The sequence below is a fragment of the Bos indicus genome, chromosome 23, assembly GCF_029378745.1.
Source record: "Bos indicus isolate NIAB-ARS_2022 breed Sahiwal x Tharparkar chromosome 23, NIAB-ARS_B.indTharparkar_mat_pri_1.0, whole genome shotgun sequence".
In the NCBI taxonomy this organism is placed as follows: Eukaryota; Metazoa; Chordata; class Mammalia; order Artiodactyla; family Bovidae; genus Bos; species Bos indicus.
Window position 1 is genome coordinate 4,854,094 of NC_091782.1, and position 26,777 is coordinate 4,880,870.

At 45.6% G+C, this 26,777-nt stretch overlaps 1 protein-coding gene across 23 annotated transcripts in view; it reads left to right on the forward strand.

Moving 5' to 3' along the window:
• DST (dystonin) overlaps window positions 1-26,777 on the forward strand; it is a 518,621-nt gene that overhangs the window by 86,047 nt on the left and 405,797 nt on the right. For 16 of the 23 annotated variants that reach the window (XM_070777732.1, XM_070777740.1, XM_070777736.1 and 13 more), the window contains exon 4: window positions 17,591-17,798. In XM_070777732.1, coding sequence (XP_070633833.1) covers window positions 17,591-17,798 — 208 coding nt within the window. Of the gene's footprint in view, window positions 1-17,590; window positions 17,799-23,961; window positions 24,232-26,777 lie in introns of those variants that run through there. The other 7 variants (XM_070777746.1, XM_070777749.1, XM_070777755.1 and 4 more) reach the window with 5 other exon arrangements.

The following is a 26,777-nucleotide window of genomic DNA, read 5'->3' on the forward strand; positions in this document are numbered from 1 at the left end:
GGGGAAATGATGAGGCAGACAGAGTTTGTTTTACCTCTTAAGAGCCTCTGTGTCACCTCTTCCTTTTATCAAAATATCCTTCAGGATGGACACTCACGCCCTTATTCACACTAACGGGTGAATGACTGACATCACTTACTGTTTCCTGTATGGGAGAAACTGGATTAGAAATAAAAAAGCTTTAAACTAGAATAATGAATCTTTATTTTATGAATCGTCCTTAGAGTTACCATATGATCCAGCAATCCCACTCCTCGGCATATATTTGGTGAAAACTGTAATTTGAAAGATACATTCCCCCCAGCGTTCACTGTAGCACTGTTTACATTAGCCAAGACGTGGACGCAACCCAGAGGTCCATTCAGCCACGAAAGAGAATGAAATAATGCTATTTGCAGCAGGATAAGTGGACCCAGAGATGATCATACTAAGTGAAGTAAGTCAGACAGAGAAAAATAAATATCATACGATATCACTTATCTGTGGAGTCTACAAAGATGATACAAATTGATTTATTTACAGAACAGAAATAGAATTACAGACATAGAAAACAAGCTTAGGGCTACCAAAGGGGAAAGGGGGAGGAATAAATTAGGAGTTTGAGATTAGCAGATACTCATTATTGTTTATAAAGTAGACAACCAATGAGGACCTACTGGATAGCACAGGAAACTGTACTCAATATCTTGCAAAAATCTGTGAGAGAAAAGAACCTTAGAAAGAACACGTTTGTGTTATATAACTGAATCACTTTGCTGTATCCCTGAACCTAACACAACATTGTAAATCAGCTACCCTTCAGTTAAAAAAAAAGAATGAATGTTAATTGCTGGAATTCTAGGCGTCACTGTGAAAGGAGGTGAGAAGTTTTTTCAAGTCCCCCAAATTATATACTTTTTGTAATCTGCCATCGTTGCCATTCTGAGTACTTTTTGTCTGGTTTTCATTTTATGTTTTCCTTGTAGGATGCTATAAGAATGCATTGAGTATCATGGCAGGCAGGCATTGTGTTAGATGCTTTACACACATGATCTCATTTTAGTGGCGTCTGACATCCAAGGAGGTGGGTGCGAGTCACTGCGTTTAGAATATGGGCAAGTCAGAGAGGTGAAATGACTTTCTCGGGGTAGTTTGCGTGGTGAGATCTGGTGAAGGTCCTGCCTGGTCTTCCGTGAAATTGTGAAATGTGAATTATTCGAGGTGTTTCTATTTCCCTAACATGCAGTAAATGTGAGTCAAGTTAGGGTTCCCCAGAGAAACAGAACCCATGGAACACACACACACAGATTTATTTTCCAACATCTGTAGGACAGTCCGCAGCCTGGAAATTCAGGTTAAGAGTTGACATTACAGCTTTGAATCTGAATTTCATGGGACATCAGGCTGAAAACTCATGTTGGGTTTCTGTATTGATTCTTAAGGAAAATTCCTTCTTTTTTGAGAAAATTTGCTCTTTGCTCTTAAGACCTTCAACTGCTTGGATGAGGCCCACCCACGCTATGGATGTGCTTAGCTTGAAATCGCATCTGAAGAATCTTCACAGCAGCATCTAGACTGGCATTTTGCCAAAAACTCTGTGCCATGGCCTAGCTGAGTTGACATGTAAAATTAGCCATCAGACTAATAAGTGGTTAATTTATTAATGCAGTGGTTTTTACTGAATAGATTTTTTTAAGGTAGCTGAATTCCTTACCTGTTCACTTTCCAGCTGGTTCTGGTGCTGTGGACACAGACACAAGACCAGTTCAGGAGGAAGCGCAATGGCCCCCAGGGGACGGCTCTTCACTTATTCCATGGCGTGTGTGTGTTTCTGGTAGGAGTCATCGTATTGTTTTCTGAACACGGATATCCATTTAAAAAAATTCTTGGTCTTATATTATTGTTGGAGGAAGTGCTCAGGCTGACTGGGAAAGCACCAGTTGAGAAGGAGAGAAGGGAAAAACCCTTAAGCAGGATTTCATGGTCAGGAGTTGCAGCTGGGAAGGGGAGGAAGGTGGGGTTGGAGTTCAGACTAATCCCAAGTGTGCAGCAGGACTAAGCGGGGACCTGGAGAGAGAGCTGTGCGGTCAGCTCTGCAAAAGCAGGAATGGATTTGTCTTAAAAGCTCAGGGAAAAGAGTTTACCTGTTTTCTTGTTATAGAGAAGTCAGAAAAACAGGAGTATTGATATTATTTTTTAAATTTTATTGAAGTCTAGTTGATTTACAGTGTTGTGTTAGCTTTTGCTATATAGCAAAGTGACTCCGTTATACTTACATTTATTGTGTTTTATCTTCTTCCTCATTAATGGTTTATCACAGGATATTGAATACAGTCCCCTGTGCTCTACAGTAAGGACCTTATTGTTTATCCTTCCTATATATACTAGTTTGCATCTGCTAACCCCAAACTCCCAGTCCTTTCCACCTCCTCCTCCCTCCCCCTTGGCAACTACAAGTCTGTTCTCTATGCTGTGAGTCTCTTTCTGTTTTGTAGATAAATTCATTTGTGTCATATTTCACATTCCATACGTAAGTGGTTATCATATGGTATTTGTGTCTTTCCGACTTACTTCGCTTAGTATGATCATCTCTAGGTCTGTCCATGTTGCTGCAAATGGCATTATTTCATCCCTTTTTATGGCTGAATAGTATTCCATTGTATAAATGTACTACATCTTCTTTAGCCATTCCTCCATTGATGGACTTTAGCTTGTTTCCAAGTCTTGGCTATTGTGAATAGTACTGCTGTCTGTCTTTTTCCTAAAACCTTAACCTCAATAGATTTAGGTTGGTGGAAAATAAAAGCCAGGTTCATGTGCAGGCTATTTCTGCTTCCTGTTTGGATACCTAACCTCCCCTAGGGATAAAGCAGGGAAGATTCTCCGATTTCTGATTATCTCTCTGAAAAAGAGATCTGTTACAAACCAGAGGACACCACGTAGGGGCCTTGGACCACGTGGTGGTTTTGCATGGATCTCAAGTATTTTGGGGCTGGGATAGGCAGCAGATCTTTGGGAAAACTCAAATGTCAGTGAAGAGCATTTGAAATCTACTTTGCATTGTGATTGGACTGGGTTGCCAGCAGCGTGAAGCATCCTGGTTGGGCCGCTTCCAGAGACCCGGCTGTGGCAGTGGCCCTCCTTGGGTTGGGCTCTGCTCGCTGGTCCCACTCTGGTGGGGCCCACAGCCCACGGTTACCTTCCCTGAACACGTGGAGCCGTGGAGCCAGCCCTGTCTTCCTCAGGGGGTAGAAGCCAGACATTGCAAGCTTCATGGACTTGGCTTCACTTCAACGATAAAAGCTATTTTTTTTTAACGAAAAACTAATTCTTCCACCTAATTGCAGTAGTAACTGAAGTGGGAGAATAGCTGTGTACAAGCTGTTATCTAGAGTCTCATTAATGAAGACAGGTAATGAAATGAAGGTGTAAAGACAGCCTTGTTTGTTTCAACAGAAAAGAATTGCTTTTTTTTTTCCCCCTAAAACGTGTTTGTCTAAATTTTCGTTGTTTTCTACAACAATGAAGACAATGAATTTAAAAGGATATTGATTTTAAAAGCAATTGATTTTAAAAAGAATAAAGGCGAAGTGCACTGGAAAGATACAAGGGTATCTCAAAGAGCTGAGGGCTTGGTCAGCGAGGATGGGAAGGACAGATGTGAGGATGATGTGGATCTGCCTCCTGAGAGCAGCTCCTTAATGTGACCTAGTTCCAGGCACTTCCAGCTTCTCTGTCTTTCTCTGTTGGTTCAGTGTTTCCTGGAATGACAGTCATATAGGCTTACCTGGACTTAGTCCCTGCCCAGATTACACAAACATCTCCCTTGTCCCCCACCACTTTTTTATTAGTTACCTTACTTTCCATTTTGGAGTAAGGTATGATCAGCCAGGGATGCGACTGGGTAGCATCAAGTGATGCTCAGGTTCCTGAATGCTCTCTACGTGTTGGCCTCTGAGCTCAGCACTTTTCAAGTATCCCGCATCCTGCCTCTGCAGCCCCGTGTCTCGTATACTGTTTCGTCTCCCACTTCTCAGATGAGCAAACCAAAGCCCAGAGAGGCCCAACAGTTTCTCAGGTCCTAAAGCTTCTCCCTGACATCCAGTCTTTAGCAGGTCAGTTCAGCTCACTTCAGTTGCCCAGTTGCAGTCCCCTGAACTGCAGCATGCCAGGCCTCCCTGTCCATCACCAACTACTGGAGTTTATTCAAACTCACGTCCATTGAGTCAGTGATGCCATCCAACCATCTCATCCTCTGTCATCCCCTTCTCCCACCTTCAGTCTTTTCCTGCATCAGGGTCTTTTCCAATGAGTCAGTTCTCATCAGGTTGCCAAAGTATTGGAGCTTCAGCTTCAGCATCAGTCCTTCCAATGAATATTCAGGATAGATTTCCTTTAGGATGGACTGGTTGGATCTCCTTGCAGTCCAAGAGACTCTCAAGAGTCTTTTCCAATACCACGGTTCAAAAGCATCAATTCTTCAGCGTTCAGCTTTCTTTATAGTCCAACTCTCACATCCATACATGACTACTGGAAAAACCGTAGCCTTGACTAGCTGGACCTTTGTTGGTAAAGTGCTGTCTCTGTTTTTAAATATGCTGTCTAGGTTTGTCATAGGTTTTCTTCCAAGGAGCAGTCGTCTTTTAATTTCATGGCTGCATTCACCATGTGCAGTGATTTTAGAGCCCAAGAAAATAAATTCTGTCACTGTTTCCATTGTTTCCCCATCTATTTGCCATGAAATGATGGGACCAGATGTCATGATCTTTATATTTTGAATCAACATTGGAACAAGTCTGTTGTTCCATGTCCAGTTCTAACTGTTGCTTCTTGACCTGTGTACAGATTTCTCAGGAGGCGGGTAAGGTGGTCAGGTATTCCCATCTCTTTAAGAATTTTCCACAGTTTTTTGTGATCCACACAGTCAAAGGCTTTGGCATAGTCAATAAAGCAGAAATAGATGTTTTTCTGGAAGTCTCTTGCTTTTTGATGATCCTGTTGGTAATTTGATCTCTGTTTCCTTTGCTTCTTCTTCAGATCAGATCAGATCAGATCAGTCGCTCAGTCGTATCTGACTCTTTGCAACCCCATGAATCACAGCATGCCAGGCCTCCCTGTCCATCACCAACTCCCAGAGTTCACCCAGACTCATGTCCATCTAGTCAGTGATGCCATCCAGCCATCTCATCCTCTGTCGTCCCCTTCTCCTCTTGCCCCCAATCCCTCCCAGCATCAGAGTCTTTTCCGATGAGTCAGCTCTTCTCATGAGGTGGCCAAAGTACTGGAGTTTCAGCTTTAGCATCATTCCTTCCAAAGAAATCCCAGGGCTGATCTCCTTCAGAATGGACTGGTTGGATCTCCTTGCAGTCCAAGGGACTTTCAAGAAGTTCTCAATTCATGTACTGTTGAAACCTAATTTGGAGAATTTTGAGCATTTTTGATAGCATGTGAGATGAGTGCAATTGTGCAGTAGTTTGAACATTCTTTGGCATTACTTTTCTTTGGGATTGGAACGAAAACTGATCTTTTCCAGTCCTGTGGCCACTGCAGCGCCTTAAAAGCATCATCTTTCAGGATTTGAAATAGCTCAACTGGAATTCCATCACCTCCACTAGCTTTGTTCATAGTGATGCTTTCTAAGGCCCAATTGACTTCACATTCCAGGATGTCTGGCTCTAGGTGGGTGATCACACCATCGTGATTATCTGGGTCATGAAGGTTTTTTCTGTACCATTATGTGTATTCTTGCCACCTTTTCTTAATATCTTCTGCTTCTGTTAGGTCCATACTGTTTCTGTCCTTTATTGTGCCCCACCTTTGCATGAAGTGTTTCCCTGGTATCTCTAATTGTCTTGAAGAGATCTCTAGTCTTTCCCATTCTGTTGTTTTCCTCTATTTCTTGGCATTGATCACCGAGGAAGCCTTTCTTCTCTCTCCTTGCTATTCTTTGGAACTCTGCATTCAAATAGGTATATCTTTCCTTTTCTCCTTTGCCTTTCATTTCTCTTTTCTCAGCTATTTGTAAAGCCTCCTCAGACAACCATTTTGTCTTTTTGCATTTCTTTTTCTTGGGAATGGTCTTGATCACTGCCTCCTGTACAATGTTCTTCAGGCACTCTGTCTATCAGATCTTATTCCTTAAATATATTTCTCACTTCCACTGTATAATCATAAGATTATATTTGATTTAGGTCATACCTGAATGGTTTTCCATTCAGTGGTTTTCCCTACTTTCTTCTATTTCAGTCTGAATTTGGCAATAAGGAGTTCATGATCTGAGCCACAGTCAGCTCCTGGTATTGTTTTTGCTGACTGTATAGAGCTTCTCCATCTTTGACTGCAAAGAATATAATCAATCTGATTTTGATATTGACCATCTGGTGATGTCCATGTGTAGAGTCTTCTCTTGTGTTGTTGGAAGAGGGTGTTTGCTATGATCGATAAGTTCTCTTGGCAAAAGTCTATTAGCCTTTGCCCTGTTTCACTTGTACTCCAAGGTCAAACTTGTCTGTTACTTCAGGTATCTCTTGGACTTCCTACGTTTGCATTCCAGTCTCCTGTGATGAAGACAACATCATGTACATCTTTTAGCTTCATGACTAACAGCGTGGATGGTAGTTGGGGTTTGGTCTCTGCAAACATCCTGTGCTAATACCTTAGGATTCCACATGCATGATCATACCCATGTCTTCTTTCCAACAGAAAGCCTCCTACAACCTAGAGTGGGGTGGGAGGAACACATGCGGAGCAGGATTGACCAGGGGAAGGATTAGGAGCAAAACCAGTGGGCTCAGCAGTGTGGTGGGGGCAGGTCCAGCTCAGTTCGCAGCGATCACGGGCCAGTTCTTCCTGAATCCTGCAGCAGGGTCTGGTTCCCAGGGTTCTTGGGGATGGAGCAGAATGAGAGCAGCAGGGGCATCAGGGTCTGGTTCCCGGGGTTCTTGGGGATGGAGCAGAATGAGAGCAGCAGGGGCATCAGTAGGAATGTAGCAGCACTCTTTCTGTCTGACACTAGTGAACCGATGTCTTTGATTGCCCTCTTTGTTTTATTTTGTCTTCTCTTCAGTTCCCTTCTCCTTAGTTTTTAAACGTCCCCCTTTTATTGATTACCATCATCCCCACATCCCTGCCTCTGTCATTCTTAATCTCTGCATGCAGCAATGTCTTTCTTGCCTTAATTTATGGGAGGGCCCTAAAGTCAGATGCCTGCAGGGGCAGGTGTCATAAATGGATAAAGAGGCTAGTAAGCTCTGTGTTAGCCTGGAAAGCATGTGTTCTTTCTAGAAAGGGGAAACTATCTCTAGGATCAATGATCCACACCTGCAATTTCATGTAAAATTCCCAATTTTAAATGTTTGCCAATAATTTTTAAAAGTCGGCAGGCCAAAGACATGGAAACAACCTAAACGTCCATTGATAGATGAATGGATAATGAAGTTGTGGTACGTGTGTGTGTGTGTGTACATACATATATACGTATGTATATATACATACGTATATATGTAGTGCTCTGCTTAATCGCCCAGTTGTGTCCAACTCTTTGTGACCCCATGGACTGTAGCCCTCCAGGGTCCTGTCCATGGGGATTCTGCAGGAAAGAGTACTGGAGTGGGTAGCCTTTCCCTTTTCCAGAGGATATTCCCATCCCAGGGATCGAACCCAGGTCTTCTACATTGCAGGCGGATTCTTTACCATCTGAGTCACCAGGGAAGCCACTGAAGTGGGTAGCCTATCCCTTCTCAGGGGAACTTCCTGACCCATGAATCAAAACCCATGAATTCTTTACCAGCTGAGCTACCCTGGAAGCCCATATATATCTACATAGATACATAGCTATAATAGAATACTGCACAGCCATAAAAAGCGATGAGATAACGCCATGTCCAGCAACATGGATGGACCTAGAGATTATCACACTAAGTGAAGTAAGTCAGAGAAAGACAGACACCATATGATATCACTTATGTGTGGAATCTAAAATATGACACAAATGAACTTACCTGTCTACGAAAGAGACTCACAGACACAGAGAGCAGACATCTGGTTGCCAAGGATTGGGAGTTTGGCATTAGCAGATTCAGACTATCACATGTAGAATGGATGAGCAACAAGGTCCTACAGTATAGCACAGGGAACTGTATTCAATATGCTTTGATAAAGCGTAATGGAAAAGGAAATGAAGAAGAATGTCTGTATATGGATATCTGAGTCACTGTGCTATACAGCGGAAATTAATGCCACATTGTAAATCAGCTATATTTCAATAACATAAATTTAAAAAGTGGGCAGGGGAACACAGTGCGTCTATGGCAGGGGTCCCCGGTCCATGGCCTGCTAGGAACCGAGCCGCACAGCAGAATAAGTGGCGGCGAGTGCACGAGGCCCGTCTGTATCTGCAGTCACTCCACAGTGCTCACATTCCCCCGGAGCGCCACCTCCTGCCAGATCAGTGGAGTCATAACAGACGTGATGTGCTTGAATCATCCCAAAACCATCCCCTCCCCCTGGGCTGTGGAGAAATTGTCTCCCACAGAACCGGTCCCTGGTGCCAAAAAGGTTGGGGACCGCTGCTCTCCGGGAGAGCCCTGTCAGCATTGCCAGTCTGGGGTGATACGGTCGGAGGAAGGCAGGGGGCTGGAGCAGTAAAGCTCCATCCTGGCTTCCGCAGGAACCACAGGTGCTCCTGCATCAGACCCTTTCTCCTGCTTGACTTTGTGCTGTAAACCATATTTTTACACACATATTTATATTGTCCCATGGAAGACTTATTTCACAGCCTAGTACATGAAGATAAAATGATGGTATTTAAAAGTGGGCTCTCTTAATCACCGTTACTCTCCTGGTTGGATGTCAGACTCTTCCAAAGCAGAAGCTTATGGATGCTTAAGATACATGTTTAATTGATTGGTATAAATAATCATCCATTCAAAATATAAAATTAAGTATTCTCTAGGTACAGAGCTGTTTTCAGTGGTTTTTGTCTTCTTAATGTGTTTCTGTGTCGTGGAACTATTTTCAGAGTTATGTTTTACTTTTCTTTGAGGCAGATTTTTAAAAATTCCCTTCCTTAGTTTGCAAAGCCGCTCAAATGCAAACTCGTTTGTAGATGCTCAAATGCAAACTTGTTCTTTTTTTCTTTGTCATATTCTTTTCCATTATGGTTTATTACAGGACATTGAGTATAGTTCCCTGTACCATGAAGTAGGACCTTGTTATTTAGCCATCCTGTGTATAATTGTTTGCATCTGCTAACCCCAGAGTCTCAGTTTCTCTCTCTCCCAGCCCCTCCCACTAGGCAATCACAAGCCTGTTCTCTCCGTCTGTGAGTCTGTTTCTGCTTTGTAGATAAGTCCGTCTGTGTCACATTGTTTTAAAAATGCTCATTTATTTGGCTGTTCCAGGGCTTCACTGCGGCATGCAGGGTCTAGTCCTCTGACTAGGGATCGAATCTGGGCTGGGCCGCCTGCCTTGGGAGTGAGGCATCTTGGCCCCTGGATCACACTGGGGAGGCCCTGTGTCATATTTTAGATTCTGCAAACTAGTTCTCAGTGTCTCTGTTTCTGTAATTTTAATATGATTTCATTAAGGTTGACATGCAAAAAATTTTGTGGTATTTTTGAAAGATTTTTGCAATTTTCAAACAATTTGAAATTTTACAAATTTCAAACAGTTTCAAACTGTTTTGATACTTCTCATGGTCTTTCTTTTATTTATCTGTATGGGAAGAGGATTTATGGAGGTGTGAGAACACCCCGGGCTGGAGAATCTTGGGGTTGGAAGAACATGGAGTTGGTGTGAGGTTGTCCTCAGTGAAGGCTTGGTCTCTTGGGTAGGAGGGAGCTCCCTGACACTCAAAGCTGTCCTTATCTGAGCAGTCATATTTTTTGGAATGTTTTTTCATCATTGTGGACTGACACCTGTCTCCTGGTCATTTCTGTGCTTTGGACTGGAGTAAATACAGAGCAAGTCTAATCCTTTTGGGCTCTCCAAATCCATGGTAAGAGATTTGAGGGCTGTGAGCGTGTTCTGTGTTCCTCTGAGGCCTGGGACATTCTAGGGCACTTTGGTGTCCAAAAGACCCAGGTGGAATTCCAGCTCCACCTTGGACTGAGAGAACGCCTATGGACAAGTGACTTAACCTCCCTAATCATACTTCCTTACTGGGTTACTGTGAGAATTAAATTGGACAGTGAGTAAAAATGCTCAGTCCAGCCCCTGACCTCAGTCACTGAATAAACGATGCAGAGTGAGAACTTGATGGTTAAATTGAAAGGAAGGAAGTCTTGCAGAATGCCTGAGAGCTGAGCCAAGACAGCCTAGACCTGAGGCTAGGCTCAGGAAATGAGTCTGGTGCTTACCTTGTAGAGCATCCCTCAGAGCTACAGAAGGCGTTGGGGAGCACTTCTCCTGCCTGTATCCCATCAATGAGGCTGGTTGCCCTGGAAACCTAACACCAAGGACCACTGTGACCGGAACACAGTCTCACACGCTGGAGAGAGTTTGTGTCCTGAATCTCAGTGTCCTTCTTTCAGAGGCTGGTGAACTGGGCTTCTCCACTTAGAAGGAAACCTTGGACTTCCTTCACTTTCTGCCACAAATCTCCTCCCTGAATTGGATCTAAGAACCTTCCAGCTCCACCTCCCTCTGACGCCCCTCCACCCAACCCGCTCTCCTCTAGCTTCACCAGGCTCTCCTCCTGGTTTACAGTTCCTGCAAATCTCTCCTGAAAGAAGAGGGTGAAAGCCGACCTGCTGCTGCTACTGCTGCTAAGTCGCTTCAGTCGTGTCCGACTCTGTGCGACCCCACAGACGGCAGCCCACCAGGCTCCCCCGTCCCTGGGAGTCTCCAGGCAAGAACACTGGAGTGGGTTGCCATTTCCTTCTCCAACCTAGGCCCTACCAAACCAGAAGTCTCCCCACTTACTATTTAAAGGTAGCTTCCAGTTAAGAGGCTGATTAGGAGTCATTTATTCAATGAGCAAGTACCTGCATTGTTCAACTAGTTTGGGAAACATTTTAAACTAAGACAAGCGCACAGCCCCCAAAGTTTTCCCTAAGTCATTTTGTCTTCAGCGGGTTAAACACATTTTCCAACATTTTCTGTTTTCTTCCACACCTAATTCTTTGTGGTAGAGATGGTTTTCCTTGAGATCTCTAAAATCACATAGTGTGCCCTTCTTTTGGACTTATTTTCAAATAGAAAACTAGTATGGAAGAATAGTCTTGGGCCAGATCAAGTATTTTTATACACTTTGTAAGAAGTTAGTATTTAGTATTTGTGCTTACCTAATCAACAGAGTTTTAAACAAAACTGGATCTTCACTTATTCTAAATTTTGGTTTTTTGGTGGGAGTTTATATAAAATGTATAAAAATTATGTGATACTGCACCAATGTTGTGCTCGCTGGATTGTGTATTAAGTGAATAACACCAAGGCACCTTTTAAATATCTTTTCCACCTGTTGGAAAGATGTAACTGTGATTGGGACAGAGGCAGAGAAATCTGGGGTCCCTTTGAGGTTGGCATCTATTTCGGTTCTTCTCCAGGTGTCTATGAGATGCTCTGGGGGACCTGGGTTCGCTCCCTGGGTTGGGAAGCTCCCCTGGAGGAGGGCATGGCAAGCCACTCCAGAATCCTTGCCTGGAGAATCCCAGGGACAGAGAAGCCTGACAGACTACAGTCCATGGGGTTGCAGAGTGGGACACGACTGAGCGACTTTCACATGAGCAATTACTTAGTTAGGTTCTGTCACCGAGGACATAAACCCAGGGGATCTGATCTTGTGAGAACAGGCCTGGACTAAGCAACACACACACACAAACCATAAAAGACCTTGCTCTGTGTTTCCCCAGCCCTTCATTTTGAAAATATTGAAATTTACAGCAAAGTTGGGAGAGCAGTACAGTGAAGACTCACTGTTAAGCTGTTGCCACGTTTACCAATTCCTGTTTATACGGAAACAGCTGAGAGCGAGTGCGGCAGAGTGAATTTAGATAGGGATGCTCTTCTGCGCAACCAGCATACCATTTGCACACCTCAGAAAATTGACAGCAGTCTCCCGGTATCAGCTAATAAACAGTTGGTGATCCAGGTGCACATTCTTCCCGTTGTCCCTAACATGTCTTTTTAGCTTAAAGAGAAATTCAGACTCCCACCAAGGCTCATAACTGTATTGTTAGGCTTCCATTGTCTTTTTAAATTGAGTAGAGTCCCCACTTTGGGTCGGAGAAGGCTATGGCACCCATGGGGTCGCGATGAGTCAGACACGACTAAGCAACTTCCTTTTCACTTTTCACTTTCATGTATTGGAGAAGGAAATGGCAACCCACTCCAGTGTTCTTGCCTAGAGAATCCCAGGGACGGTGGAGCCTGGTGGGCTGCAGTCTACGGGGTTGCACAGAGTCGGACACGACTGAAGTGACTTAGCAGCAGCAGCAGCCACTTTGGGTAGTGTGTGTGTTCTGTGACATTGACCTTTTTCCTCTTTGAAAGAGTCCAGGATAAAATTATCTTCGAATATCCCTCAATCTGAATTTGTCTAATTGATTCCTCACAGGCTTTTTATTTTCTTGTTAAATTTTTGGAACCGTGCTTACAGCAGCCTGCCGACGTCTCAGGTGTGCGCGTTTGTGAGAGCCCATGTGTCCGCCTCTGGGCCTTGGGCCGTCTGGCTACCTCTCCGGGTCTTATCTCCACACTGATTTCTTGCTGCCTTCAGAGAATGCTGGGCCAAGGCAGTTTCCTGGCACCTTCCTCCAGATCCGGGTGCTGAGGCTGGGCGGCTTCCAGGGTAGGCAGCTCCATTGTGCTAGTCCAGATCCCCCACTGGGGTTTCAATTAGAGCGATTATTGTTTAGTTCCCCTGCTAAAAATGCCGCATTATGTCACTATCCTGGCTTTAGGAGATCTGGGTTGTTTTTGCACCGTGGGAGTGAATTGGCGATTAGGAAGGTCCCTTTGCTCGCTTTTGGTGATCTAATCCAGCTGCTCAGACCGCCTTCCCAAGGAGGCTGTGCTGACACAGCGCGTGGGTCTCTGTCCCTCACAGCCTAGCTGTTTGTTCTTGGTCGCAGAGATCCGCTGTCAGACTGGAGGACTCTCACAGTCCTTTATTTAAGGAAAAAGGCTAAATATTAAACCATGATGACCTGGGCCAGCTTTGTCTTTACTCTCCTAATTACCTTTCTTCACTTTTGAATACTGCACATTCTTTCCCACTCCCCACTTTTTTTGTTTTCAACACGCAGGCCAAATGGGGTTGACAGTTGATGTAACTTGGGGGCTTAGCCCGGAGCCAGTGAATCCCATAAAATCACACTTGAAGTTTGTGTGTCTTTGCTTATGGGCTCTGGTCTGACTTTTAGAGGTGTCCGTGAGCCCCAGACAGTTAAAATCACTGGGTTAAATGGTTGTTTCTTTCTATAGCCTTTGATATTTTCTCTGACCCTTGATGTAGTATCTTCTCCCTTTCAGTAATCTTTTTGTATACTGTTTGTTTTACGTTAAAAAATTATAAGGAATAAAATTAAATTCATTCATAGCATTAGTCATCACCCAGAGATAACTGCTGTTTACACTCTGGTAGATAGTTACCTGTCTGCCTATTTGTCTAGATATCATCTATCTTTCTATTCATTTCCACATACACACACACACACACAGAGACTTTTTTTTTAATAGGACTCATTCTGTATGCACCCTTCCCACTTTGCTAAATGTAGATCAATAACATTTTTGTTTAATTGCTGCAAAGTAGTCCATTGTATGGTTATACTGTCACTTACTTACTGAATTCCCTATAGACAGATATTTATATTTTAACAGGAATCAAACCTTAGGCAACAGGAGCAGAGCAGGAGGAACTTGGGTCTTTTCTGGTCCCAAGAGTTCTCTTCCTTTGTCTGAACTTTAAGCCCCACATCGAAGGCGAGGCCTGGACTTTGGGTCAGAGAACACATTTGCTTTTTCCAAAAGAAAGGACTGTACCCCCAGCTCTTTCCTTTAACCCCCATGGCAGAGTTGTGAAGCGGCAAGTCATTTCAAATCAATAAAGAATAGTTTTGGAGGGTCAGTCGACTTCAAAGCAGCTTCATTTGAATCCATTCTCAGGAAAAAGAATATATATATATATATATGTATGTATAACCGGATCACTTTGCTGTACATCTGAAACTAACACAACATTGTAAATCAATTGTACTTCAATTTGTTGCTCAGTCGCTGTCTTGTCCGACTCTTGGCAACGCCACGGACTGTAGCAGGCCAGGCTTTTTGGTCCTTCACCATTTCCCAGAGTTTGCTCAAATCCATGTCCATTGAGTCGTTGATGCTGTCTGACCATCTCATCCTCTGCTGCCCCCTTCTCTTTTTGCTTTCCATGCTTTTCCCAGCATCAGGGTCTTTTCCAATGAGTCTGCTCTTTGAATCAGGTGGCCAAAGTACTGGAGCTTAAGCTTCAGCATCAGTCCTTCCAATGAATATTCATGGTTGATTTCCTTTAGGATTGACAGGTTTGATCTCCTTGCAGTCCAAGGGACTCTCAAGAATCTTCTCCAGCACCACAGTTCAAAAGCATCAATTATTCAGTGCTCAGCCTTCTTTATGGTCCAACTCTCACATCCATACAGGGCTGCTGGAAAAACTATAGCCTTGATTGTACAAACCTTTGTTGGCCAAGTGATGTCTTTGCTTTTTAATATGCTTTTTAGGTTTGTCATAGGTTTCCATCCAAGGAGCAAGTGTCTTTTAATTTCATGGCTGCAGTCACCATCTGCAGTGATTTTGGAGCTCAAGAGAATCTGTCACTGCTTCTACTTTTTCTGCTTCTATTTGTCACGAAGTGATGGGACTAGATGCCATGATCTTAGTTTTAAGCCAACTTTTTCACTCTCTTCTTTCACCTCATCAAATATTAAATAAAAAAGAAACAGAAAAACAATTATCAATGGTTCATCCAGTTTGCCTGATATTAGGAAAGGACAGGTGAGTGGTGGAATTTTCAGCCTCCCACCTGGAACACTTGATTTAGAAAGTCTGCTTGATTCACTGGCATGGATGCCACTGACATTAGAAAGAATGCAAATTTACTAAGATTCGAAATATATTTTCCCCAAATTTGAAGACAGAAACCATAGACAACCTTCATTGATTAAAATAAAAGCATTCATTTAATCACACACTTAAAACCTAAAAGACTAAATTCAATAGCCCTTAAAAGGTGGCCAATTTAGTCTCTATCTTGTTGGCAGCTAAACAGCCAACAGCAAACACCACCAATTAAAATAGAAAATTCAAATTCAATAAAGCAGCCAGATAAGGCTAAAAAGATATAGAAAAAAATTTCTGTACTGCCGAGTGCATATGTCTAAAATTTAAAAAGTGAATTAAAAGGTAATTCTCAGAATATGAAGCATGTAAATGATAAAAAAAAAAAAAAATCTGTTCTCAGTTTCCAAGGTTCACATGGGCCTAATTTTGTATAGTTTACCTTATATTTAAAGAGTGTTCATGAAGATTGTTGTGGGGAAAAACCAAATGCTTTGATGGTTAGCACTCGAGTCCTGCAGCCTGGGAGAGACTTGGCTGTGTACAAGCCAGCGTGCTTTCCCTCCGTCTGCGTGTGTATTTCCCTGCGCTATGTTGTTGAAAGAGGTGCTGCTGATTGCCTTGTCTTCCTTTCTCTCTTACCCATTCACCAAGGACACGTCCAGATTAGAGGCTGCACCAGTCAAACACCCTTGGGTCCAGGGTCGTAAATGTTCCCATCTGGCTGGGTGATGAGTGGTGTTTATGTCATGGCATAAATCATGTTTTGCTCTTCCATTAGCTGAGACTCTAATCATTAGAAAAATTTACTTCATCTACAAAAATCAATAATCAGAGTTTTTGGATGGGGGTGGTCCTTTAACCATTTATTCCCCAAGTCTGTCTCTAAACAACCAAATGACTACTCTCACTGAAAGAGTGCATGAAACAACAAGAAATACAAGCTCACAGATAAAAGTTGACCTTTCTTAAGGACAGGTTGGAAGCCAGTTTAAGGAAGACAGAAGGCAACCAAGGAAACCCGTTACCCTTTTGAAAGTCTTTAAGAATGTCATCCTTTTTTGTGGACCTACCCAGCATCACAGCCTTATAGAGCTCAGGACGAATTTTCAGAAAAACATGGAAAATAAAGTAGGTTGATAGTAGCATCCTGTGACTGACTTAATGCCTCCTCACAACTCTGTGGATTCCAATGAATACAGAAAATCAGTGGAATTTATTTATTTGCCTAGTACACGATTTCCACTAAGAAAACACACAAAATCTAAATAAATTGATAATTAGCCAAAGCGATGCATTTCATGTAAAACGGAAAACTGCTTTTGAGGGGAAAGAGTAAAGCCAAAGATAAATCTTAGACACTTTGCAGGAAATAGTATGTTTGCTTTTAAAATGATGGTGTTGGTCACTACATGTGCATCAGGACTTCATGTCGGTCATGCCTGACTAGACGGAGGCCAGATCCTGATTCACTTCTGGTTTATCCCTCGTGCTTTGGGAGGTTGTCACACAGCCTTTTTTTTTTTTTTTCCCATGGATGCTTTATCTTGTTTATAACCCTCTTCACAGCACAGTTAGCAGTCTCCTTTCAGTGGTAAATGAGTGGCTCACTAGATTATCACAAACTTAACCCAACCAAAGAGGAAGGGCTAATGACTGGTGACTTTTCCCTGCAGGGCAGACAGCCGGACACGCCCTGCGCCCGGCTCCGCTCCTGCAGGGAGGACCGAGCTCAGGCCGCGCACGCGGGTCCGAGCCGCGTCTCCGGTTTCCGCGTGTGATGACGGGGCAGGCCGGGCCGGGGAGCTCTTCCCCCTCCCCACCGCATCCCTCCGTCTCCATCGCTGGCAGCTGTTCCTCTGCTCGAAGTTTATATGATCTCTAGAGCTCCAAACCGAGTTCAGACGTTTGTTTACTGGCGCTGCCTTTGGCTTCGGCAAACAGCCTTTTGTACTCTCCAGGTCTGCAGAAAAGGCTCTTCTCAGAATCAGCCCCTCCTCCCTCCTTCCTCCAGAAGAGTCTGGGAACTAGCTTCAAACTCAGGAAAAAAAAATGAACTGAAAAGAACGAGGGGCTCAAACCTGGTCGGAGGGGAGACTCGGAGGGGAAGCGGAAAGGAGTCAGGACTCAGCATCCTGCGTTTGTGCTTTGTGTTTGCAACTTGGAGTGAGTTGCATTAATGAATTAAGCAGCAGCTCGTAATGGAAAATCTCGGTCCCGGCCTGGTGGGGGAGCCAGATACTATAGATTTGTAACAGGAAGGCTGTGGATTCTGGCTTCATTGTTGGGCCAGTCATCTGTGAGCTGGTGGCCGGACCACAGGCCACACACTTGGGTGCCCATCTTCCTGGAACCGGAGCTGCCCAGGCCTTGTGGCTGGGCTTGGAGCCGGGGCCCGGAGAAGATGGTGAGCGCTGGGGTCAGCCCTGGGGCGCGTTCCCCCCGCCGCTCGGAGGAGGGTGGGGGACAGCGGACTCCCTTTGGGGGCAGGGAGGGGGCTGCTGAAATGGACGAGCTGACGCGAGTGCCCTGCCATTGATGCTTTTCTCTGTGTCATCCCCTGTAGAGCTCCGGGAACGCGTCCTATCGCTGCTCCATGTCTTCCTCTGCGGATTTTTCTGACGAAGATGATTTCAGCCAGAAATCTGGCTCTGCATCTCCAGCTCCTGGAGACACCTTACCCTGGAATTTGCCTAAACATGAGCGATCGAAAAGAAAGATCCACGGGGGCTCGGTGCTGGACCCCGCGGAGAGGGCTGTGCTTAGGATCGCAGGTAAGAGCGAGCGGAGGGGGGGCCCGGCTGGGGGGTGCAGAGAGGTGGAAATTCACCCACCGGCTCCCCGGGGGCCCTGTCTGGCCGGGAGCTGAGGCTTAAGGTGGGGGAGGAGGATGACCGTGTTTACTTTCTGTCCCGATTTTATCGAAGGAGCAATTGGCCCTGTCTGCTAGTGACTAAGCTGTTTGGCCCCGTCTTCTGGTTGGAGGACCCGATATCTTTGAAACCAAGAGGATATTTACAGGCATCTGCGTTGAAGTTTCCTATATGTGTGCAGTCGCCACCGTGACAATCTGAAAGTATTAATTCAGTGTTTCACAGTGTGTTTGCTGGAAGCTTCGTTTCCCTGTTGCCTGGGAGCTCCGAGCCACCAGATTTATCAGGGGGCTAGATTCCTGGGTTCTGGTACCCAAGATTGCGTAGGGCTCTCTACAGGTTTTTTTTTTTTTTTTTTTTTTAAGCATAGCATCTGTATTAGCATCATATGTTCATAGCAACTCCTGCCTTTGGTGCTTTTGAGGGTTTAGCCATCATGCATCCCTGATTAATTAATACATGGGAGGGACCCATGTTTCTCTTCTGTTACCTGGTGTTCCCTTGCACTGCCTGTAGGTCCCAGAAGGGATGGCTTGTTTTACTCAGCTGTAAGCTGAGCCTGCTGTGGAAATCTATCCCCCAGCCTGCAGTGCCTGTGTGGTTTGTGTATATATGACCTATGCTTTTTGAGGTGGTTGTTACCTAATTTTTTTCTCAGAAATGGCAACGGGGTAGGTTGGGGTGTGTCCCGGGGGCCTCTCTTGCAAAGGCCAGAGGCGAGGTGTTTACCAGAGTTGATTTTTACTGTGGATTGGGCCTCTTCCCCCTCCGTCTCTCCCTCCCAGGCCCCTGCCCACTCAGTTTCTCTTGCTTCCCACCATCATGCAGAGCTGGGACTTGTCTACCTTCTAGGGGGCTGCAGGGGACTAGCTCAGATCCTGGCCACCATGGTGGCCGAGAGTCCCCCGAGGGTCCCCTCAGTGGGATTTTCTGATTACGGGAAAAATAAACAGCGCCCAGCCAGCCATTCTCTCATCTGGGTTTCTGGGGCAACAGCCTTGAGCTTCTCCTGGCTTCTTTTGTGAGATGCTGGCTGGTCTCGCCCAGGCCTTTGACGCGGAGGGTGGAGGTGGGCAGGGCAGGGAGGATGGAAACAGTTTGGGAGCCAAGGGAGGGTGAGCAGGGCAGCCGGGGGGTTGTGGAGGGCTGGGTGGGCACCGGAGGGTCTAGTCACCAAGGCCGGATTCCCTGCCCGGTCATGACACCCCCAGGGGGCGGAGGAAACAGTGCCGGAACCAGGGTACCAGATACTCATCTCGGCGGAAAGGGAAGATGGTGACAGGTGGTGCTCTGTGGCAAGCCTGGGTCTCCAAAGCAGGATGCCTGGACGGCGGAAGGTGCTCCTGGGCTGAGAGTTTTGATGGTTGTGGCAGAGATGGGCATTTTGCTTTTGGTAGTGAAGGAGGGGCTAGGGGAGAAGGACAGGCACCTGTTTGTCGGGGGATGAGATCACATAAACTACTAGACAGGCAGCCAGCAGCGGCTGGCGGTAGTAGCCGGCGGCGTGTACGGCCGGTGGGGAATGGAGGACCCGGGGGTTCTGATGGGGTGCACTGGAAAAGTGGGCACTGGGGTCATGGGAGTCTCGGCTCTGTGAGGGCGAGGCCACACCTTACTTACTGTAAAGGGTTTGCTATGAAGTTAGTGGTAGTTGCTGCACTGGAGACCTCCGAGTTACGGACTTTAAGATTACATTAGTTCTTCAAAAATAGAACAAAAGAAAATAAAACAACAGACAGAATAAGCGGCTCTAGTATGGACGTGTACTAATGACCATGTTTAAAATAAACACTGGTAAATTGGCTATTGCACACAAGTTACATCCATCCTCACACACACAGCATAGGCTGAGGGGTCAATAAACACCTGTTTCATCATCATATGGCTAAACTATGAAGTTCAGATATATTATGTGTTAAACTTGCCACACAGCATCCAGGTAAGGGGACAGGTCATCTGAGGGGATGTGGTACAGTGGAGAGCTGGAAAACATATCATTCAGGTTTCAGCTTCTCATTTTATTAGGCATTTTCGCACTTGGCCTGAAACCTAATCTGTCTGTGAAGTTCATCCCTAATAAGAGTCAGGGCAAGGGTCAGAAAGGGTGTGGGGATGTCCACTGTGTTTATTATTTAGTAATAAAGGAATTGAAAGTTGGACACGGTTATTTGTGTTTAAGGTTGTAAAAATAGAATGGAATGAGGAAATGTCTCGAGTGGAGAAGACCATATGGTTTGGGGGATCCCGTTAGTCACTCTCGTTCAATACATGTTTATTACGCTTCTGGGACAACATGAAGGTGCATACTTGGTTCTGCCTTGAAAGCAGTTCTAACCTCACACGCGCGAGTGAGAGAGTCACAGCAGGGTGAGAGGCCAGCTGTGACGGCTCTGAGGGCCTGGATGAGGAGAACCCAGAGGGAGAGTCTGATTACCCCGGACCAAGAGCAGGCCGGCAGCTTCCCGAAGGGCTGCTGGGGGGCTTGCTGCGGGAGGGGCGATTTCACTAGCCTGATGGACTGGTGCAAACTGGAGGTCATGTCCGCGGGATGGAGCTGCAGACACACAGCAGGGAGGTGGGTTCAGGTGGAAACTGCAAGTCATCTGTGCAGCTGAAGCCTGGGATTTGTAGGGAAGAGTGGGAACTGTTAGGACGCTTTGGAGCAATTCTGCTCTGCAGAGACTGGACTATTTAGCTGTCAGTGGTGCAGAATCACTTGAAGATGTAAAAAGCAGTGTGATGAGATAATCAGATGTACATTTCCCGGCGACGATGTCACATGTCTGATACTTTACAATTTTAAAAGTGATTCTGCATTTATCGCAGTGTCTTCATGTTAAAATCTGAGCCTATCATGCCATATATGCTCTCCTGATCTCAGGGTCAAGGTGAAAATGACATGGTAACATGGAAGGAAAGGGGCTTTGTTTTCTTTAACATCGTAACCAGCAGATCTGCTGTTTTTGCCTGCATGATATCGTAAGCTGGGTTTTTCAGTCTTGAAGTGCTTGTGAAGGTATATGGTTGGTTAGTGATGATGCTATTTTAAATTATGGATATTTGTCCCATGTGAATTCTTTGAAGTGAAGAATTGAAAGATCTTCGCAGAGTTAGACTTGGATTTTAATTCCTCCTCTATCCCAAACTGGTTGTGTTTTCTTGGACAATTTACTGAACATTTACTTCTTAGCTTCATTTTGTCTATCCAAGGATCATGGTGGCTATGGTGATTAAAGTAGTAAATGCAAAACATTTTGCAAATTCCCTGACACATGGTAAATGCTCTGTGAATGAGGGTTGACTGATGGCCCTATGCACCTGATGAAAAGTGAAAGTGAAAGTCGCTCAGTCATGTCCGACTCTTTGTATATACAGTCCATGGAATTCTCCAGGCCAGAATACTGGAGTGGATAGCCTTTCCTTTCTCCAGGGGATCTTCCCAACCCAGGGATTGAACCCAGGTCTCTCACATGGTAGGCGGATATTTTAGCAACTGAGCCACAAGGGAAGCCCATATGTTATCTCATTCAGGCTTCTTGACAATTTTGTGAAGTAGGCACTGTTATTTTCAGGGCTTCCCAGGTGGCACAGTGGTAAAGAATCCACCTGCCAATGCAGGAGACCCAAGAGACACGGGCTCGATCCCTGGGTCGGGAAGATCCCCTGGAGTAGGAAATGGCAGTCCACTCCAGTATTCTTGCCTGAAAAATTCCATGGACAGAGGAGCCTGGAGGGCTGCTTTGCATTGGATTGCAAAGATTTGGACATGACCGAGTGACTGAGCACACACACTCTTATTTTCTCCATTTTTTTCAGGCCAGAAATCTGCCAAAAGAGGAGAGACTCTTCCCGAGGTTCTAGGAAGTGGTGGAGCTAGGATCTGAATTCAGGCCATTTTGACTTGGGGGACCAAGCTCTAAACTGCTGTGCTTTTGCCACTTCCTCGTGGAATACACTAAGATTATTAGCAGATTGAGCCTCGATTATCATTCCAGGAATATACATTTACCCCAACAACTACCAGTGCTGCTTGTTCCTTTTGACTAGTTCCTTAAATGAACAGTTAAAAATCACTTGAGTGTGCAGTTATTATATTCACAAAACTGGGTGCTTGTGAAAGTCGCTGTCGTGTCCGACTCTTTGTGACCCCATGGCTATATAGTCCATGGAATTCTCCAAGCCAGAATACTGGAGTGGGTAGCCTTTCCCTTCTCCAGGGGATCTTCACAACCCAGGGATCAAACCTAGGTCTCCCGCATTGTGGGCGGATTCTTTACCACAAGGGAAGCCCAGGAATACTGGAGTGGGTACCTATCCCTTCGCCAGTGGATCTTCTGGACCCAGGAATCGTACCAACTGAGCTATCAGGGAAGCTACTGGGTGGCAATTTCTGATTAAGGCTCAGACTATGCCCTCAATGACCTTATTCATTGGGAGGGAGACAAGACAGTTTAAATTTTTTTTAAAATTGAAGTAAAATTGATTCACAATGTGTTAATTTCTGCTGTACAGCAGCAGTGATTCAGTTATATATATTCTTTTTTTCATTTTTTTTTTCTCTCATGGTTATCACGGGATACTAGTTCCCTATGCTATACAGTAGGACCTGGTTTTTTACCTATCATATATATAATAGTTTGCATCTGCTAATCCCAAGCTTCCACTCCATTCCTCCCCCCAAGCCTGTACCCCCTGGCAACCACAACTCTGTTCTCTGTGTCCATGAGAGACAGGAGAGTTCTGAGAGACTTATTTGTACATATGTGATTTGTAAATGGAACGACTCTTAGGGATTGAATTGCTAATCCTTTCAGTTCTAGGTGTCCCATATGGTTCATGCTTGTTGCTTCATGAGCTAATGTGCACATAAATGCATGCCAAGTCGCAAGAAAATTCTAGTGATCCTAAAGGCTTAGTGGGATGTGAGATCAAACTCAGGTCAGTGGTCAGGATAGAAAAGAGAAGGGTGGTCTTATTCTATTTGGAGTCACATAGGCCAATTACTAATGCGAAGTAAAGCTTTCCAATTCTAACTTAAGGAAGTTTTATCCAGAGTATACAGTGTTCTCAAGACTACTCATTCCCATGTAACAATTCATGGAAATCGGACCAGATTCACATCACTAAAAAAGAAAAAAAAGACTCATCAAGGACAAAAGGTCAGTACTCATGAAAGAAGAAATAGGGAGGGGAGATGTGGCCAGAGTCATCAATCAGAGTCAACAATGAAGTGGCTCATCTGATAATAGTAACAGCGAACACGTACAATGTTGACATGTCACATGTTTGTGATATGATGATATGATATGATGAACTTTATGATATGATTATCCTGATGAAGACAGGGTAAGTCACTTGGCCACATCACACCGCTGGGTGATCCGCGGCGGGGAGGAGCGGGTGGCGGAGCCTGGTGTCTCTGGCGGCGCAGCGGCGCGGCCAGGCTCTGGGGGGCGGCAGGGAGGGGCCGCCGGCCGGGCCGGGGCTGCGGGGCGCGCAGGCGCAGGCGGCCCCCGAGGCGCGGACCCCGGCTCCCCCGCCCGTGCGCCCCGCGCTGTCGCGGGGCCCGGCCCTTCCGCGCGGCCGGCCGGTCCCGGAGGCTCCCCCGGTCTCCCCCGGAGCCCCGCGGGGGTTGCGAGCGCGGGAGGCGCGATCCGCGGCTTTGTTTCCCAGGCACCTGTTGTGGGTCCCAAATAGAAACCTCGCCCCTGGGATCCGGGCGGCGCCCCGCGCCCGGGGAGGGCGGGCCGGGGAGGGGCCGGGCGCTGCCCGCCGGAGGCCGCCGCCCGCCCGCCCTCTCGCCCGCCCCCTCCCCGCGCTCCCCCTCCCGGGCGCGGGCGCGCGTCTGCGGCGCGGCGGCCAGGAAATGCCGCAGATGCGCCGCGGAGCACCGCGGGCGGAGGCAGCGCGCGCGTCCTCCCGGCCCCGAGCGGGCGCGCAGAGCCGGGCCCAGGCGGCCGCCGCCTCGGCTCACGAGGGTGCAGGCGCCCGTCGCCACGCGCCCGCCTTCGCCGGGCCCCGGGCTCCCCCGCGCCGCGTGGCGCTGCGCGCCGCCGCCGGGCTCGCCTGCACGGACCGTTGCTGAGACCCCGGGGCGTCTCTCCGGCCGAACCCCTGTGCGCCCCGGCGCTCCCCCCTCCTCGCGCGTTCCGTGCCCGCGGCTGCCCCTCGCTGACTGCGGTCCTGTCCGGGTTTCGAGCGGGAGAGGGGGCTCGGCCGGTCCCCGCTGAGATAAACCTGGGCATGGCGGGGTACCTCTCCCCGGCCGCCTACCTGTGCGTGGACGAGCAGGAGTACCTCCAGGCCTACGAGGATGTCCTGGAGAGGTACAAAGGTATGTCGCCCCCGCCGCCTGGGCGGGGCACAGACCTGCGGGGTGACCGTCTCCTTTGCTTGACAGGAGCCACTGCTGCTTGGGCACAAGTAAACAGGTGTCTGGACCAGTCCTGGGACTGAACCTGGTCTTTGGGGGACGGGGTTCCGTATCCCACCGCAGGGAGGGTGGCCGGGTGGGCGATGGCCGGGAGACACCGTCGGATGGGCAGTACAGTGCGGGGGAGGGGTTTGGTTTCCAAGAGGCACCTTGCGTTTTTCTCCTTTGTAAAAAGCTCTTAAGCACTACGCATAATCATCCTTCTTGCTGGGAGGGTGGTTACAGGTTCATTCTCCGTGGGATTACTAAGGCATTGCTGACCTTGCTTGATACGGGGTATTGGTTAACCCTTAAAAAAAGGTTCTTAGCTTCTTAAATAAATGGACTGTTTCACCACTGAGAGCATCACCAAATCGTTTTTCTTAAAATGATTTTATTTGAAAAGTTTATGGTTCGTGACTATATTAAATCTATTCCTACCTATCGTAAAGGTTACTTGATAGTGTGATGGATGAAAGACTTTCGTCAGAGAGTCTGTTGTAAATTTAAAGGTAAAGGAGTATATTTTGAGATATTTTTCTGCCTGTCCTTTACGTTGGGGAAATTCTATGATAAATAGTATTGACGTTTTAGCATTGTGTTTATTTTGACTTTATAGTTAAATGAGAGGTTAGATTAAAGAACACTTTCTCATCTTAAAGGGTCTTTTAGTCTCTGGACATTGTCTTTCAATATGTCTAGACAATCTCCTAACTGTGGCTCTACTTAAGCGCTCCACACCCAGGGATGGCTAAGAGCCTTAATATATTAATGGTGAATCGTGGCCTGTTTCATCAGTTGATTTCAAGTGGTCTTGCTTCTTTTGAATATTTGCTTTGGTCTTAAGAAACTCAATTTCTGTAAATTGAGTGGGGATTATATGGTTAAAGATGCATGAACTGAATAATTAAATTCCAGGCCCCCTCCCCCCAAAGCTCAAAATCTACATGAACATGTTTCATCTCCTTCTAGAACATATTTTATTTTTGACATTCCTTTAATGCATGTAGAATTCTGTATACAGCACAATCAGAATTCCTTTGTGCCAAGGCTCTATTGTATGATACTACCACCGAGCAAGTGCTATGATATTTTAGGCTAAAGCACATTTGTAGCATCTGTATATGCGTTCGTGTCCAATACACTCATGTTTACATCTATACTTCCATTTGAAAATAAGATTCTTAATCATTTGTTCCAGAACCTTAAAAATGAGAGATATTGCAATACACTAATAAACCTTATGGAACAGGCACACCTGTGTTCTTTAAGGTCAGAAAGAAAGAGTCTGAAAGTTTGAAAGTAAATACCTTTTTTACTTTTAAAAAAAAAAAAGATAGCTGTATGAATTTTTGTCCCATCAAGTTTTACCTCTGTGACATGTGGGTACTTGCAGATGACTTAGAAAACAGAAATAACTGAGGTGCTGATTTGACTTGCCTTGAGGAAGTGGACGTTCTGTAAAAGATGGTTTTTATTTGCCTTTGGAAGTAAAAGGAAATAGAAGATCCTGGAGGTCGTTGCCGATTTCACTTTATCTCATTTTCATTATAGCCTAATAATCAGTATGGAACTTTACACATCCACTTTTTCAAACTTGTAGTCCCGAATTTGCTGAAAAAGTGGAGGTTGTTTCCTTCATCTTCTTTGTTGTGTTAAAACGCATAAGTCATCAGTTTGTCCTCGGCTTTATAGATGTTCTGTGTTTCATCTGGTCTTGGAAAGAAAAGTAAGAGTATTGGCCAGTGTGTTATGTGGAAAGCTAGAGACCTGGAAAACTCATTGTTTCCCGATGTATTTTGAAGCCGGTTATGATTTCCCATCAGTATCCAATTCGATGACTTCATTACAGTGCTTATTATCCCGATGACTTGCTGTGGGGGCTGATCTAATCAGAAAAGAATTGTAGGCTGTGAATAGGGAGTGTCAGCTCACTCAACTTTCAAAGTACAGTTGTTCCATTTTCTGAAATCGTGCATTGTTCAAAACATTTTCCATTCCTATCTGAACTTGAGAGCTTATTTCGATATTCATTTCTGACCAAGTTCCTTGATTCCAGGGTGACTTTGCGTTTGGCTGGAGTGTTATCAGGTTGCCAAGTGATCATATGCCCCAGCTGTTGAAAGTGTGGGTCAGCTGTAACAAATTCAGAATTTGTCTGTTGACAGAAACGGAGAATTACAGTAATGTATAAAGTTAGCAATTATGACTATTAGGTTTAGAAGTTGAGAGTTGAGTCCTCAGATGGCTTTGGAAGAACTTCAAACCTAGCCTTCTGGATCAGAACAAGAATAGCGGCGAGTGAGTGAGCCCTAATTATTTATGGTGTAGTCTATTCTTGGGTCTTGCTTTGGTCCTTACTTTTGAGTGAAAAGAGGCAACTGTCTGTTGAATTAGAATAACACAGAAAGAGCTATTTGCTGCAGAGAAGGGTGCCGTGTTCTGATTCATATTCCAGGGCCTTTACT